The sequence below is a fragment of the Oryctolagus cuniculus genome, chromosome 21 (genome assembly GCF_051225735.1).
Source record: "Oryctolagus cuniculus isolate XC-2025 breed Fujian yellow rabbit chromosome 21, ASM5122573v1, whole genome shotgun sequence".
Classification (NCBI taxonomy): domain Eukaryota; kingdom Metazoa; phylum Chordata; class Mammalia; order Lagomorpha; family Leporidae; genus Oryctolagus; species Oryctolagus cuniculus.
Genome location: NC_142887.1, coordinates 22,655,915 through 22,672,339, shown reverse-complemented (window position 1 = coordinate 22,672,339; position 16,425 = coordinate 22,655,915). Strand labels below are relative to the sequence as shown.

The 16,425-nt window shown below is 60.5% G+C and overlaps 1 protein-coding gene across 4 annotated transcripts in view; it reads right to left on the bottom strand.

Annotated features, from left to right (window-relative positions):
- Positions 1-11,977: 11,977 nt before the first annotated feature.
- Positions 11,978-16,425, bottom strand: part of MVK (mevalonate kinase) — a 28,413-nt gene continuing 23,965 nt past the window's right edge. For all 4 annotated transcript variants that reach the window (XM_089322898.1, XM_089322899.1, XM_089322900.1 and 1 more), the window contains one exon: positions 11,978-13,089. In XM_089322898.1, coding sequence (XP_089179024.1) covers positions 12,842-13,089 — 248 coding nt within the window. In that variant the 3' untranslated portion in view covers positions 11,978-12,841. The remainder of the gene's footprint in view (positions 13,090-16,425) is intronic.

Genomic DNA, 16,425 nt, shown 5'->3' with positions numbered 1-16,425 from the left:
ACGTGGGGGGCTGGCCTGGGGGCGGGACAGTGGCACAGAAGGGAGGGGCCCAGGCCTGTGAGCCAGGTGGCAGCACCGCCTTGTACCGGGGCCACCTGCATCCCACGGGGGACGCGGTCTCTGGGGCCCAGGGGCAGTGACCCCTGGAGTCTAGACACTGATCCCAGGATGCCCCTCTCTGACAGTGCTGAGTGCATGTCCGTGGCCCAGAGAGCAGCTTCCAGGGCTCAACTGCAGTCCACTCCCCTAGGACAAAGCCCCCGTTTGGCCTACTGGGCTGGTGTTCGTGTGTGTCCGTGCGCGCGCGTGCACCAGGCCCTTGCAGTCCTGGACAAAGCCTGAGTTGAGAAAAGGAGGAAGTGGGCTGGGGCCAGAGCCTGCAGGAGCACCCTGATCCAGACTTTGTGAGGGGCAGGGGCAGGCCTGGTGGGGAGCTGGACAGGACTGGACAGGGTGACCCTCACACCATTCATCAAGAAGCCTCCACTGGGGCTGGCGCTGTGACATAGTGGGTAAAGCCACCACCTGCAATGCAGGCATCCCATATGGGTGCCAGCTGCTCCACTTCTGATCCAGCTCTCTGCTAATGCGCCTGGGAAAGCAGTGGAGGACGGCCCACCCACGTGGGAGACCCGGGTGGAGTTCCTGGCTCCAGCTATTGTGGCCATTTGGGGAGTGAACTAGAAGATGGAAGCTCTCTCTCCCTCTCTATCTGAAATGTTGCCTTTCAAATAAATAAGTAAATCTTAAAAAGAGAGAAAGAGAGAGGAAATAAAGAAAGAAGAGAGAGAGAGAAGAGAAGCAGCAGCCTTCTCCATCAAGGGCAGCCTCTTCCGCCTGACCAGAGACAGCCTAGGCTGCAGCCTCTGCCCAGGCTCGATCCCCATGGGGCCCCCGACATGGCCCAGAGCCCTGAGCCTGCTGGCTAACTCTAACCTGGCTGTGCAGGGGAGAGGAGCCTGGGGTTCCTCCCGGGGCCCCGGGGCCGTGGCTGGCCGTAACGGATGACACAGCCTGGAATACGGCTCCCGCTGGCCAAACAGAGGCTGCCACAAAGTTAGCCAGAGACTCGGCTTCAAGTCCTGACTGCACCTGGCACTGGCTGTGTGTCGTCAGGAGGGCCGTCAGCCTCTCGGAGCCTCTGTTGCTGTTCCCTGGGAGGCTGACGATCAAACGCGCCTCCCTCCCGGGGATGGCGCAGCCAGGACTTGGGTTGCGATCCAAGGCTGTGTACAATGTCCTTGGCCGGTCCCAGGGACGTGTTTGTTGAACGAATGAGTTTAAAATACAGTCTGCAAAGGGGGCCCCAGGCGGCCACGGACCTCAGCCCAGCCCGCAGCTCCTGAGCCCCGCCCCCTGCACAGCTGCACACCCCCACCCCCAGCAGCTGCAGCCCCTCCCCGAGGTGCAGACACATGTTTGGAGGGGGCATTATCTGTGCCTAGTTGACTGTGAACGTTTAAGCGGAATTGACTGTGTACTCAGCCACTTTCAAACACAACTAATCTTCATCGGGTGGCGGGGAGTGAAATATGTTATTGTCGGCGGCAGTAAATTACCCGTGCCAGACCTGGCGCGTGAGCCATCGCCGGCCGGGGCCACCGCACTCCTTCACCCAGCCGCCATCCATTACTGCAAACAGCCAGTCCTTGCCGACCCTGGGGTGGGGCCGGCTGCCAGCCACCCGCCAGCCACCCGCACCTGGCACAGCCCTGACACCGGGATGCCTGGGTCAGAGTCTAGAAGACCAGCGACCACATGGGGAGAGCCAGGCGCAGTGGCGCCCATTCTGAGCCTCAGTTTCCACACCTGTGAAATGGGAGTTTGCTCCTTGTTATGCGTTTTTGCAAATCTCTTTGAACGTCTGGCTTGCAGAACACAGGTGGGTTCCCCCTTCCGCTTCTGCATCCGGTTGTTTGTGGCGTGTTTTGGTTGGCATATGTGCGACTCCCACAGATAGGCCACTTGAGGCGGGCAGAGCGTTCAACAACCTGGGATAATTGCGTGGGTTCTTCTTCAACGCTAAATCAGCATCCCACAGTGGCAACTTCTTAGCGGTTAGCTACAGTAGAGGGACTAAAACCACGCCAGTTAACTGTCCGCAGCCTGTTAACTCACACCTGTTAGTTTTCAATGTATTTGAGAAGCAGAAGCAGAGAGAGAGAGAGAGAGAGAGAGAGAGAGAGAGAGAGTACTCCTCCATCTACTGGTCCACTCCCCAATGCCCCCAACAGCCAGCCCTGGCTAGAGCTGAAATTGGAAGCTAAGAGCCCCTCCACGTGGAGGGCAGGGACTCAACTACTTGAGCCATGGCTGCTGCCTCCCGGGCTGCGCATTAGCAGGGAGCTGGGGCCAGGAGCGGAGTCGGGAATGGAGTCCAGGCGCACCTGCTTGGGATGCAGGTGTCAGCCATGAGGTCAAGGGCCCTCCCCCATGTGTCACATTTCGGATTCTTTTTTTTTTTTTTTTTTTACTCATTTTGTTGCCTGATTCATGGGTCATTGGGAAAATACCACTTTACTGAGCTATGCAGCTCTTTCGCATGTCGACACAGTCCCTAATACTATATATATATAGTCACACTCATTAATATTACCAGCATCCCTTCAGGAAAGTGTTTAAGTAGGCAGCTGTCAAACCCACGGTGGCAGCTACAAGTTCTCCAAAATTCTCATTCTCGCTTGGAAGTCAAATTCTATCACCAGCAACAAATGTTGGCAGTTGACAGGCAACTTTGTTCGCTTGTGAGACAACAGCTGCCAAACACCCCAGTGGCTAAGGCTAGCCCGTTTGCAGGCTAGCTCTTCTTATGCTCGCGGGAGATGGTGGCCAGTGTGGCTCCCAGCTCCGCCACAAAGCAAGCGCCCGTCTCGAAAACCAACAGCGGTGGGAAGAGACCCAGAGTACGCGCCCATCGCCTTGCACGGCCGATTTAACAGCTGTCCACCCAGAGGCTGGGATCTCCAAAAATCAGTAATCTTCTACTTCTCATTAAGGGCATTCATCAGTGAAGCCGGCTATTTAGTTTTTACTTATTTTCCACTTATTTGAAAGGGAGAAAGGGCCAGCGCCGTGGCTCACTTGGTTAATCCTCCGCCTGCAGCTCCAGCACCCCATGTGGGTGCCGGTTTCTAGTCCTGGTTGCTCCTCTTCCAGTCCAGCTCTCTGCTGTGGCCCGGGAGGGCAGTGGAGGATGGCCCAAGTGCTTGGGCACTGCACCTGCATGGGAGACCAGGATAAGCACCTGGCTCCTGGCTTTGGATCGGCGCAGCGCCAGCCATAGTGGCCATTTGAACCAACAGAAAGAAGACCATTCTCTCTGTCTCTCTCTCTCTCACTGTCTATAACTCTACCTGTCAAATTAAAAAAAAAGAGAGAGAGAGAGAGAGAGAGAGATCCCCCATCAGCTGGTTCACCCCCTAAGTGCCTGCCGCAGCCAGGGCTGGGCCAGGCTGAAGCCAGGAGCCTGGAACTCCACCCGGTCTCCCACATGGGTGCAGGGGAGCCAAGCACTTGAGCCATCGCCAGCCGCCTCCCAGGCTATGCGTTAGCAGGAAGCTGGGCTTGGGAACGGAGCCCGGACACGGAACGGATGCTCCGACCTGGGAGGCAGCTGTCCCAAGCGGCAACTGGGAGCAAGTGGGTCTCACCCCCTGCCCGGCCTCCCAGGGAAAACCCTCAGCTCCTTCAAAACCCCGCTCAGAAGGCCGCTCTGCCTGACGCCGGCCAGAATACAGGCTCCCCACCCCGCACCCGGGCCACCCTGAGACCCCCCGGTGGCCGTGCCCTGTTCCCAGTGCCCTGTGTTAGACACACAGGGCATCAGCAAGGAGCAAGGGCACGGAAAGTGTGGCTTGGTGCTCACTATTAGTGATACGAAAGGAAATCCCGGAACCTGGGCATAGCCCCAAGAACACGGCACCAGGGCCCAGCCCCTGGGGTGGAGCGTGAAGTGGGACAGGTGCAGCCTGGACGAGAGGACCAGTTACAGGTTCTCTGAGGGTCAACCTCGACCTCACTGTGACCTGGATGAAGGTTACATTGAAGGTCCTTCTTGCTGTGTGCCCTCGGCCAAATCACTCACCCTCTCTGGGCCTCAGTTCCCTCAACTGTCGAACAAAGTTTGGAGCAAACCCCAAGACTCCTTACAGCTCTGCGATTCTGCGAGCCAGTGTCACCCAAGTGCACGCTGCTGACACCCTGACTTCACAGAGCTGGGCGGGGGCGGGGGACGTGCAAGCTTCCCGGGCCACTGCTGTGTGAACACAGCCTGCTGTGGTATTCTGTGACGTCATTTGGTGCTAACCACCCAGGCGAGAAGCCTGGCACATGACAAGGTGCACTGGGGACAGAGACGGCTGTGACATCATCCACGCAGGTGCCGGTCACGCCGACATTCCTCTCCGGGAATCCAGATCCCCTGGTGGCTGGGCATGGGGGTTGGAGTCTCAGGGGCCCTCACCCAGCGCGGCCCCCTCTCTTACATGAATGCGACTTAATGCAGTCATGACTTGAACACAAGCCCCGTGAGCCTCCCCATCACTTCCTAACCCCGAGACCGCAGGGCCACGGCTTCTGGGACACGCTGGCATGGGGCATCCGAGGAGAAACCCAAAGCTTGGGGGCGGGACCCAAGAAGACCCCCGCGGGGGGGAAGGTTCGGGGGGACTGCGGCTCGGCCCGGGGGTCAGTGACGTCAGCGCCCACGCCCCCCGCCCCGCATCCAGCCCCTGAATTGGCCTCCCCGCCTCGCCTGTCTCTCTTTCAAACCAGGGAAAAGAAAAGGCAATTCCTGCAACTTGAACAATCATTGTGTTGGATTTGGGAGATGTTATTCCTAGTGACAGACAAGGGCAATTATCTGCAATCCGCCAGCAGTTTTAGCCTAATTTCATTACTGCTGTGCGAATCTCCCGGAGCTGGTAGTCTATCACTGTCTCGCAGAGCGGATTAGCCCGCACTTTCTTCATCTTCAAATGAATTTTAGCTGTCATGCCTTTGACGAATAGAGCAGGGACGAGCGGCTGACCTGGGCCCGGGAGTGGCCGGGCGGTGGCCGGCAGGTGCCCTTGAGGCCCGGTGTGGGGCGAGTGGAGGAGAGGGCCCCTGCGTGGCCCTGCCTTCCTGGACGCCTTCCCGCCCCGGGCCCAGCACTGGGGGCGCTCGCCCCTCTAGGAGCTCCTTGCACACCGAGTGTCCAGCTGGGACAGCCTCCTGGGCCCCCACGTCGAGAATAAGGGCTAAGGGCTCTCTCCTGATGGGCGCTGCTCCCTGACATCCAGCCCCCGCCCCCATGAGCACCCGAACTCCAGACACTCCAGCCTTGAGTCCCTTCCCCCTCCCCCGACTAGGACCCCCCGAGGGGCGGAGTCTGGGGCTGTCTCACGCGGCTGCCGTGTCCACCCCAAGCCCAGAGATGCTCTGTGTTCTTGGCTGGACGAATGTTTTTCGGTCTCGGCACAGCTTAGGCCAGGCCTGGACGGAGCCCAGGTGCCGAGATGGGAGGGGAGGAAGGGGAGGCCTCACGACCACCTGCAATGTCTCGGGTGCTGCGCCTGGCACTCGGCTGCCACGGCCTCGTTTCACCCAGGGCCAACCCAGCCTGCCTGGCCGCCCTCTGCAATGCCCGAGGAGCACTGTTTTGGGAGCACTGAGTAAGAAGTGAGATTCTTCTCTCGGGCAGGGTGAGGACCCGTGGGAAGAGCGGAGAGACCCTGGGAAAGCCCCTTTGGGAGCTGGTGCTGGGAACAGGGCGGGAAACCCCTGCCTGCTTGGGACCCCCTTGTACCCACCCCCAGCCAAAACCCCCCCATAAAGTCCTTGTCTGAATTCCTGGAACAGGGGCAGGGGCTTCCGTGGGTTTTTTGCCCTTTGAGTCCCGTCCCATCCCCCTCTTCCTGCCCAGATCTGGGCCCTGGGAAGCTGAGCTCCGGGGGCTGCATCTGGGGGCTCCCTGGCCCCTCCCACTTCCACTGGGAGGCTGGGGTGGGAGTAGGCAGAGGTTGAGGTGTATCCGCCCACTCTGGCAGTAGCTGTGTCCCTTGGTGACCATGGCTCCCATGTAGGGACACCCGCTCTGAGGCTCCAGCACCTGCTGGCCCTGGGAACTGTGCTGGTGGCCCTCAGCCCCAGGGGGCCTTGCTGTTCTCAGGCCCTGCGTGGGGGGATCTCAGTGGCCCTGGCTGGCTGCACCTCCGTATGCAGAACCCCCTTTACTGAATTCTCACTGTGCGTTGGTTCCGTCCTGGTGGAAGCCGGGCCCGCTGTGCTGTGGCGGGGGGTGGGATGTGACTTGGGTAGCTCACTGTCACAGCAGTCCCCACTCAAGGCTGGCCCAGCGCAGACACCACCCCAACAGGGCCTCTCAACTCTACGACAGGGTGGCCCCATTTGCAGAGGTGCAGGGGCGAGGGGCGCCCCTGAGGAGGTGTGGGGGTCAGGACTGGGATCCCAGCTCGCCATCCTGATCCCCACAAGGCGCACTCCCCGGGCCAGCCCTCGAGTCCTCGGGGCTGTGTGCTGATGACCCTTGGGAAGCCCACACGCTTGTGTTCCACAGGCCCCAGCTGGACGCCATGCCAGCCAAGCAAAGTCAAGTCCAAGAGCAGAGGGTTCCCTCCACAGAGCCCTCCCCACCGGCCCCCCAGGTCCCCAGGGGGAGTGGGAAGACCCCTGGATGGGGACAGCCCAGCCCCCCAGGTCACCAGTGGCCAGGCTGAGGCTCAGGGAGGCAAAGGGATTTGCCAGGAGCCCGCAGGGAGTCCCTCAGGGCTGGGTGCCCGCCGTGGAACCAGGCTTGTTCGCCCCAGAGGGAGCCTCCCGCCCGCCTCCCGGCTCCTTTCCTTTCTCCGAGCCGCCAGGTGCTCTCCTGAGTTATCGATCTGCAGGGCACTCTGCTAATTAATCTTTTCTGGATAATTGCAGGAAATTGTTGGTTGGCGTGAACAAGGGTGCAGAGCCAGCCTCTGCCGTTGCCGACCTGCCCAGGGTGGCCAGGGACAGAATCCACACCCTCTGCCCAGCGCATGCCCGCCTGCCCCTCACTCACCTCTGCCCCCATCTGGGGTGGACGACCCTGTTGTCCCCCCCCCCCGAATCCCCAGCCCTGGATTCCACCAGCTCAGCTCCACAGCGCCCCCTCCCCACTTCCCCAAGAACTATTCTGAATGCAGTGGGGAAACACTGGAGGCAGGACAGTCCTGGTTCGAATCCCGCCTCTGGCAATTACTAGGCAATTCATTTAACCTCTGTGGGCCTCAGAAACAAGGCCGAGTTTTTGATCTCAGCCTCACAGGCCGTTTCTAAGGACGAAACAAAACAAGGTATTTTAATACCAATGTGTCCCGACCTCCACGCCTGACAACGATTCCAGCAATAGCCGACATATTTTCTCAGTACTGTTCTGATTGTCTGATGGGTGCCATCGTTATACCCATTTTATAGAATGGGAAATTGAGGTTCTCTGAGAGGTAGAGTCCCAGGCCCCACTCAGAGCCTGAGAGAAGGACCCTTGCCACCTCCTGCCGTGTCCCCAAGCCCCGTGTTATGTCCTGCATACAGTGGCGTCACCACCATGCCCATCTAAGAGGCTCAGAAGCCAGCAGTCCCAGATGAGCAGGAGAGGGGTGGGTGCCAGGGTCACCCAGGGCTTCTCACTGCAAGGCCCCTGGCCTCACCATCCTGCGCCTGCCTCAAAGCGCTCAGGGGAGCTCATGTGCCAGGTCATCAGAGCCACCGGGGACCTCCTGCAGGGCCAGCAAGAATTAATCACAACTGGATACTCCAAGGTCAAGTCCCCCCCGCCCCCGGCTTGGGGATTCTCCCCTTCTCCCTGAGCCCGTTTAATACACATCTTCGCCTGGCTGCATCTACCTGCTCCTAATAAACCTCCGTGACTCTAATGAACTAAATAGCAAATTACTTTTTTATTCAAGAATGAAATTTCATCATATTCATAATTCATATTTTATTTCAGACATCTGCAGCTGATTGCATTACATTTAACTAAAATTAGACGATGAGCAGAATGCAATTAAGGTTCTGCCAAACTCTCCGGCCCACCAATGCCAGCCGAGCTCAGCGGGGGCCGCCAGGAACCTAATATGTAATTAGGAGCTATTTTCTAGCTGTTTTTAAAGTCTGAAAATTAGCTGCCTTTATTAATCACACAGACAAATATAAAGTGGAACCAACGCGCGCGGAAATTTCTAAAAGGGATTTTTTGTTTAATTATACACCGCGGAGCGCAGAGACTCGTTCTGCATGTTGATTTGTTGTACACTGACATTTTGACAACTGGTTCTCAATTTGTCTGTCGTAGTTAGGCAACAACAAAGCCGACGGTAATACTTTAACTTTCAAAACCTTCAGTGTGCTGGGGAGCGGGAGAGTGGCGTGCCTCCCCGTGGGCCCGGGGCGCCCGCATGCTCTCTCTCTCCAAGCCACGGGGGGCTGGAGACAGGGCGGGCTGGGAGGGGGCAGAGAGGGGCCCGGCTGACAGCCCTGCGTGGGCAGGAGGCTGGAGCACTGGACCCTCCCCCTCTCCAGGCCTCAGTTTCCCCCAGTGCACCAGGAAGAGGCGTAGGAGGCTCAGATGCACCCAGGACCTTGGGGTGCTACAACCGTGTCTCCCCTTCCCCCTCCTGGGACCTTGAGGTGTGCAGCATCTCTGGCCTTCGCAGGGGGCCTCTGGTCATTACAAAGTATGAGGCCAGCTAGCAGGTGGCCGCACGTGCTCAAACCAGGGCCCTAAGCAAGGGGCGGCTCCCTGGGTTCCAATCTCTCGCCCTGTGCTGCTTGGACATGGTGAGGTGACCCCCACTTGCCCAGGCAGGCCCACAGTGTGGAGTGGGATTGAGCCCTGCGTGGGGTCTCTCAGGCCCAGGGCAAGCTCTGAGCTTTCCCTGTGCCTCTGAGCTCAGCAGCCCCCAGGGACGTCCAGAGAGTCCTTGGGACAGGACACCCCAACAATGACGGCAGCAGGAACAGCAACAGTAACAGACAGCTTTTCCCCATGTGCCAGGCACTGCACGCACCCTGTGTTACCCATGTTCCTTTCACTGACCCTGCCGGCCGGGCAGGGCCACAGCCAGGCCCGGGGTTTCACAGCCTGGCTTCCAAACCGCCCTGGCACCCCTCTGCCTGCCTGCCACTTTGGCCAGGCCACTTCTCTCGGCCTTGATTTCCACAACATATCACCCACCTGTCCAGACTCCCCTGGAGGGACCGCCGGGGATGACAGGTGCTTGGGCCAGATTAACCTTCTGCCTATGGGAATCCCGTTATGAGCCCACTGGACAGACGGGTACACTGAGGTTGTGCAGCAGGAAGGACTTGCCCTACAGTGCCTGTCATGGAGCTGACAGCTGCACCCATGGGTCTGAGGTCACATTCCAGGTCACCCCACCTCTACAATGCCCCCCCTAACACTCACGGGGGGCATTGGAGAGGGACCCGGGCTGCCCCCTCTGGCCTCTGCCTGGGGCCCCTGGTGTGCCTTCCTCTCCTACCTCCCATTTTCCTTTTGTGTCCTGGCTGGAGCCAGAGCCCACCTCAGGGGTGTTCTGCCCAGGCCAGGGGAGCTGGCACCACCCCCAACCCAAGCCTGGTTCCAGGAGCCAGCCCCACCACCCCGTGCCACCCCCAGTCTGATGAAGATGCCGGGGAAGAACAGGAGGGTTTTTCAGATGACAACAAAACTGCCAATAAAATCCCCAAGGCAGAGACGGGCGCTGGCTGTCTCACTTATCCTGACAGGTGCGACGGCTGGCAAAGAGAGTGACAGGCGCCCGCTGACATCAACGCCACTTCTTAGGAGAACAGCCCCCGGAGAGGTGGCCCCAGACCGGCCTTGCTCAGATGCTGTTGGCAGGAGGGGCTGGGGCCCCCCGGGGAGGAGAGGCGGGCTCCCTGACTCCATGGGGACTGCCGTACGGGGGGCGGGGGGCCAGGCTGGGGACCACGTCCATGGACGTGGATGCCGGGGGTGCAGCAGGTCCCACCAGAAGTGACCCTGGAGCCCCAGCCCCTGGTCCTTGTGGACGGGGCCTTATCTGGAAATCGGGTCTCTGCACGGCCAAGTTACAAAGAGAGGAGCAGGGCGGCACTGACCCGAGATGGCCGGGTGAGGATGGAGGCGCCCAGGGAGAGGGGCCACCATTTAACGGCATGGAGACCAAGGCTCAGCCACATGCCCAGGACCACATGGTGCTGATGGCCGCCACATGCTGGGAGAGGCCGGCCGCCACCTGAATTCCGGGCTCCCGGCCATGGCGGAAGGCGCTTTCATCTTAAGCCATTGAGTCTGTGGTCTCTGCAGCCCAAGGACAGTCCCAGGGAGGGCTTCCGTGCCAACCAGGGCCCCACCCCTGGCAGGGTGGGGTGCTCTCACTCTAACCAGTGGGGCCTCCAAACTGAGAAGTCTCCCCCAGGGACCTGCGACCTGTCGGTCACCTCCTCTCCACCCATCCTAATGCCACAGCTCCCATCAGCCACTGCACCTGTCACCTGGCCCCTCCCCGACCCATACTTCCAGAGGCCTTTCTGGAAGAAACTGCAACCCTCCTTCCTGACACCCACCGTGGCTCCCCAGGGCCATCAGGGTGTCAGCCCCGGCCTGACAGCTCCATCTGAACACTGGATCCTTGGAGGCCACAGCACCTCAGTGTCTTTGCTGCCTGGGACTCCCTCCCTTACCTCCTAGCCCAGCCGAAATCCCACTCTGGTACCTCCTCTCACTCTGGGCTGGGGTACGCACCCATCCTTTTCCCTGGGCCCTAGTCAGTTGGATCGCTGGAGAGCCCTGCGAGCAGGGAGTCTCCCTGAGACTCCAGAAACCAGGGCACAGCCTAAGCTCAGGCACCAAACCCACTCTCAGGGCCCCAGCCAAATCAGCCACTAGCTGAGAAGCGGGCTGAGCCATGAAGACGTGGTCACGCCACCTGCTGCCCCTGACTCTGGGACCGTCCAGGGCCAGAGGACAGAGGTCAGCTTGTGTCCCATTTGCCAGCCTGCTGCTCTGGGTGTGGCTGACATCTCTCAGAGCCTCATCATCCCATCTGTGAAATGGGTACAGCAAGGTGCATGACCTGAGGCTGAACGGTAGTGGTTACTCAGCACTGCTGTTCCTACAGCGATGCCCCTCCTCCTAACTGGAAGTATTGCCATGTGGGTGAGCTGGCTCCATTTTCCAGGTGAAGAGACTGAGGCTCAGAGCTGAAGCTGCTCACGCCCAGATTCACCCAGCCAGCAAGCATCAGAGCTGGGAATTGAACCCCGTTCTCTCTGGGCTGTTTCACTCCACTGCCCAGGCCCTGAGGCCCTGGATCAGGAGGAAGGAGGCGCGGCAGAGTGCAGGGCCCCCGGCCCCCTCCACACGCAGGGGTCCCGGAGGGGCAGGCCGGCGGTGGGCTGCATCCCTAAGCCAGGTCCCCAGCCCTCGCAGGCGGCGGCGTGTGCAATACCAACAGCACTAATCCCCTGTCAGTTACGCTGGGTGTCAGACGCGCCGAGCTTCCGAGCGAGCGGCCGGCCTAATTGAATCGAATTGAAAAGGCGAAATGGGCCGGGGCTGCCCAGGGATGCGGGGAGCGGGGCCGGGCGCTGAGCGCAGCTGTCCTGGGCCTCCCGCATTCCAGCCCCCGCTGCCGCCGCCTCCACGGGGAGCCGGGCTGGGCTGGGGGCGCTCCGCCCCCTCCGGCCTGGCCTTTATCTGCTGGCGCTGCCGTTTCTCTCCCTCGCTGACCCTTTTTCTCCTCCCTCTGTTATCTCGAATAATGTCACTGCCTCTTTAGAATCTATTCATCAGAGCAGGAAGGAGCCGGCGCTGACACCGATGACAAAAATGCCATCTGTGCCTCCCAGGGGAGAGCTGGCGCGCCCGCCGCCCGCCATGTCAGGGGGCACCCAGGGGTAATCAGATTCTGCTGGGGGGGGTCCCCCACCCCTTGGCCATTTGCTAAATAAATAAATAAATGGATTTTTCTTGATCGCTGAATTGTATTTAAAAACCAAATACAGATGTCCCCGATCCAGCTCTCCGAATTTGCTTTCAACACCAGATAGAAAGATTTGGACAAGAGGTCCACAACCTCCCGCAGGGAAAGGGGTGGTGGAGCTGGGGGCTGCCCTGTGCCCACCTGACAGGCCTGGTGCCCATCCTGCGAGGCTGAGGCCATCAGAGTGGTGCCCAGGGGCCAGAAGGCAGGCCCTGGCTCCAGGCTGCCAGACAGGGGCTGGGCAGAGGAGACCCAGAGATGGGCAGTCACTCACCTGAGTCGCACAGCATCTCAGAAATCTCAGAAATCTGGTTCTTTGGATGGTGCTCTCTATGGGAGGCAAGTGCAGAGGTGGGGGCCCCACACCCCCCGTCACAGCTGGAGACCCGCCTCCGAGCGCCCAAGCCCTCCGTGGAGCCAGCTCGGGTCCCAGCTTGCTATAGGCATCGGTGGAGATGGTGGCGTCTCCCAGGACAAAGTCACCTTAGCAGCCCACCTGCCCCTTCTCCTGGGCTCGGGTGGGCCCAGTTTGGGCTACAGGAGGCCTGGGCTGGAGTCCCAGCTCGGCCACAAACGGCAGGTGCGGCCCCAGCTCTGTGGCATGGAGCATGAAGGGACAGTGGGTGTCCCTTCTCAAACAGCCACCCTGTGTCTCGGAGCCAGGTGGCAGGACGGCGGAGCAGATGTGGCCGTCTTAGCAGCAGAAGGCAGGTGCAACCTTGAAGGGAAGCCTCTTCCTCCAAGGTCACGGCCTCAACTCGTGTTAATCCCCAGCGGGCACCGTGGTCTTGGGGACTGCAGCTCAGCCTCGCCGCTGGGTACTGCGGGGTGCACAGGGCTGCCTCTCATTGCCAGCATCTCTCTCTAGGGACTGGTGTGCCAGCAACGCCCAGGCTGGCCCCGCTTTGGGGTCGCATATCACCGGGGTTAAATCCCAGGCCCCACGCGAGTTGCACATCCTCTGTTGGTACTTCCGCTTTGCCCGTGAGGAGCCCGAGCCTCAGAGAGGGCCGGAGGCCCCTGGGCTGTGGGTGGTCAGGCCATACCGCGTGGTCCAATAGGGCTGAGCCTGAAGTCCAGGAGACGCTGACCCCTGTGAGAATGAAACACAGTTCCTGGCACCGTTATTTCTATAGATGAGGAGACCAAGGCCCAGAGAGGGCAAGAGACCAGCCTGAGGGCACACCGCGAGCCCCCTCCTGCTCCTGCCTCTGGATTCCCCTCACTTGCCTGCTCACAAAGACGCCTACTCAGCTGTCTGGGCCCAGGCAGCAGGAAGAGCTCTGCACTTGGAGTCCAGAGACCTGCCGCAGGCCCCAGCTTTCCTGTCTGCGAGCAGTGTGACTTGGAGAGGCACCGCCCTGCTGGGCTTCAGTCGCCTCCTGTGTAAAGGGCTCACACGCTTCCCTCATGGGTTTGCCAAGGGAACAGGCAGGAGGGAGCCCCGAGGGTCAGCGGCCGGCCTGGCCCACGGGGATGTGTGCCACCCCCTTCCCTGGGCCTCGCCCGGTTCCCAGCACATAGCAGGTGTGCCCTGAGTATGTGCTCAATGAGCAGTGTTCAGGAGCCAACGGGCCAGAGTCGTGTGTGTATGTGTGCACACGTGTGCATGCATGTGTGTGTGTGCATGTGCATGTTTTAGGACTGTGTGTAGACATGTGTGCACATGTATGTGTGTGTGTGTGTGTGTGTGTTGGGAGGCATCTTTCTCTGGGCAGGGGGGACACCCAAGAGGTCCCCAGGAGCAGGTGCATCTCTGGCAGCCTTCGGGGAGACACCTTGGCCTCAGCCAACGCCCTGCAGATGGACGTCTTCCTTACCAGGTTCCAAACATGCTGGAATGGGCCCAGGCCATCTCTGGGAGCCCAGCCTGCAGAGGTGGCCCCAGTGCCATCTTGTCCCTTAAGCCCCAGCGCGTGGTGAGGGAACAGAGGCAACACGGCTTCCCCACTGCTCCCGATGCTTGGAGGGATGTGGGGGGTGGTCTAGGATGTGACCCCTTCCTGCCCCTGGTTTGGAGAAGGCAGAGCCCCCCAAGAACCCAGCCACTGGAGCAGAGCCCACCGGAAACCACGTTTGTCACATGTCAAGGCTCGTGGTGGGTGGGGGGAGGGGATCAGTAAGGAGGAAGACTGGTTTAACAGTGAGCTGGGGTCCCCTTGCCCCGGGTGGGGCTGCGTGTCCTGCCTGCCCTGGCAGCACTGGGTCCCCTTGCCGTGCTGTGCAAGAGGCCGTGTGTGGCCAGATGGCGGGGGCAGGGACCTCTGCCCGCTTGTGGGCAAGACAAGAGGATGAATCAGACCCACGGTCCAGGACACTGACACCCGGGAGCTGGCGCCCAAACTCAGGGACAGCAAGGCCATCGTGGTGGACACCTCAGCGGCGGGCTGTATGCCACCTGGCAGGACTTCCCACGTGGCTGCAGAGGCGGCCGCAGCCGGGGCTGCCCCAGAAGCTACCAGGGATGAGACACCAGGGTGGGGCTCTACTCCCCAAAGCTTCCAAATTCTGAAAATCCAAACCAAAACGGGGGCCCCGGGGTGCCAGACAGGAGCCCTCCCTGGGCTGCTGGGAGTTGCCCGGCATTTGAGACCGAGAACGGGGAGGGGAGAAGGGGTCCCTGCTCTGAGCCATGCAATCAGGGGGTGCAGAAGTGAGGCAGGCCCTGGTCCAGCACGGCTCTCTCCGTGACGCCCCAGCTACGAGGAGGAACCCAGAAGGCAAGGAGGCTGGCGGGGCTCGCTGTGCGGCCTGAGGCGGCTTCTTGCCCTCTCTGGCCTCAGTTTCCCCAGCATCAGCACACGAGGTGGTCACCCAGGGTCGTCCCGGCTCTGACAGTTTCGGATTTTAATGACGAGCAATCGCTGTGGGGATGAGTGCTCTCGGCCGAGGGGGAAGACACAGGCGTGGGGCGTGACCCATCCAGGGCACGGGGAGGCGTGGCTCCAGGCATGGTGCTCGGTCTGTCTGTCGTGTTGCGTCCGGGGTCTGAGGTGTGCACAGCACAGAGGGCCGAGGTGGCAGGAGGCGTGAGCTGGGCTGGCGTCACAGGGGTGCACGCAGCAATGCCATTATGTCAGTCAGGCAGGGAGGGGACAGGGCTCTGGGGGCCATCAGTCGTCTTCCCAAGGAGAGTCCCGGGGAGGGGACGAGAGCGGGGCTGGGAAGTCACACAGGCCCGCTCTGCCATTTGCTTGCCTTGTGACCCCGGACAAGTCATGTCCCTTCTCTGGGCCTCAGTTTATTCATCCGTAGGATGGGGGTAACAATGGTGACTGCTGCAGGGACTCACAGAGGGGAGGGGCACGAAGCGCTCGGCAGCAGGCTGGGCACACAGCAGGGGCTTACGGGACGTGGGCTGCTCCCACGGCCGTGGGGAGGGCCTTGGTGCCGCCCGGCCAGGACACACAGCTCATCTGGCGGCCGGCCGGCTGGCTCTCTGAGCAAGTCACAGCGTGGAGAAAAGGGCACATAGGTGTGGGTGCGGGTGTGTGGGCACGCGTGTGTCTGTGTACACATGGGCATGTGGGGGGGGGCATGCGTGTGTACACATGGGCCTGTGTGGGCACGTGTGTGTACACATGGGCATGTGTGTGCGTGTGTGGGCACGTGTGTCGGTGTACACATGGGCATGTGGGGGGGCATGCGTGTATCTGTGTACACATGGGCCTGTGTGTGTGCATGTGTGTGGGCACACGTGTCTGTGTACACATGGGCCTGTGTGTGTGCATGTGTGTGGGCACACGTGTCTGTGTACACATGGGTCTGTGTGTATGTGTGTGGGCATGTGTGTGGGCACACGTGCCTGTGTACACATGGGCCTGTGTGTGCATGTATGTGGGCACACGTGCCTGTGTACACATGGGCCTGTGTGTGCATGTGTGTGGGCACACGTGCCTGTGTACACATGGGCCTGTGTGTGCATGTGTGTGGGCACACGTGTCTGTGTATGTGTGTGTGGGCATGCGTGTGTGTACACATGGGCCTGTGTGTGTGTGCGTGGGCACATGTGTCTGTGTACACATGGGCCTGTGGGGGGCACACGTGTCTGTGTACACATGGGCCTGTGTGTGTGTGGGCATGTGTGTGTGTACACATGGGCCTGTGTGTGCATGTCTGTGTACACGTGGGTCTGTGGGGGGGCATGCGTGTGTGTACACATGGGCCTGTGTGTGTGCGTGGGCACATGTGTCTGTGTACACATGGGCATATGTGTGCATGTGTGTGGGCACACGTGTCTGTGTACACATGGGTCTGTGTGTGTGTACACATGGGCCTGTGTGTGCATGTGCGTGGGCACACGTGTCTGTGTACTCATGGGCCTGTGTGCGTGTGGGCACACGTGTCTGTGTACACATGGGCCTGTGTGTGCGTGTGTGTGGGCACACGTGTCTGTGTACTCATGGGCCTGTGTGCGTGTGTGTGAGGC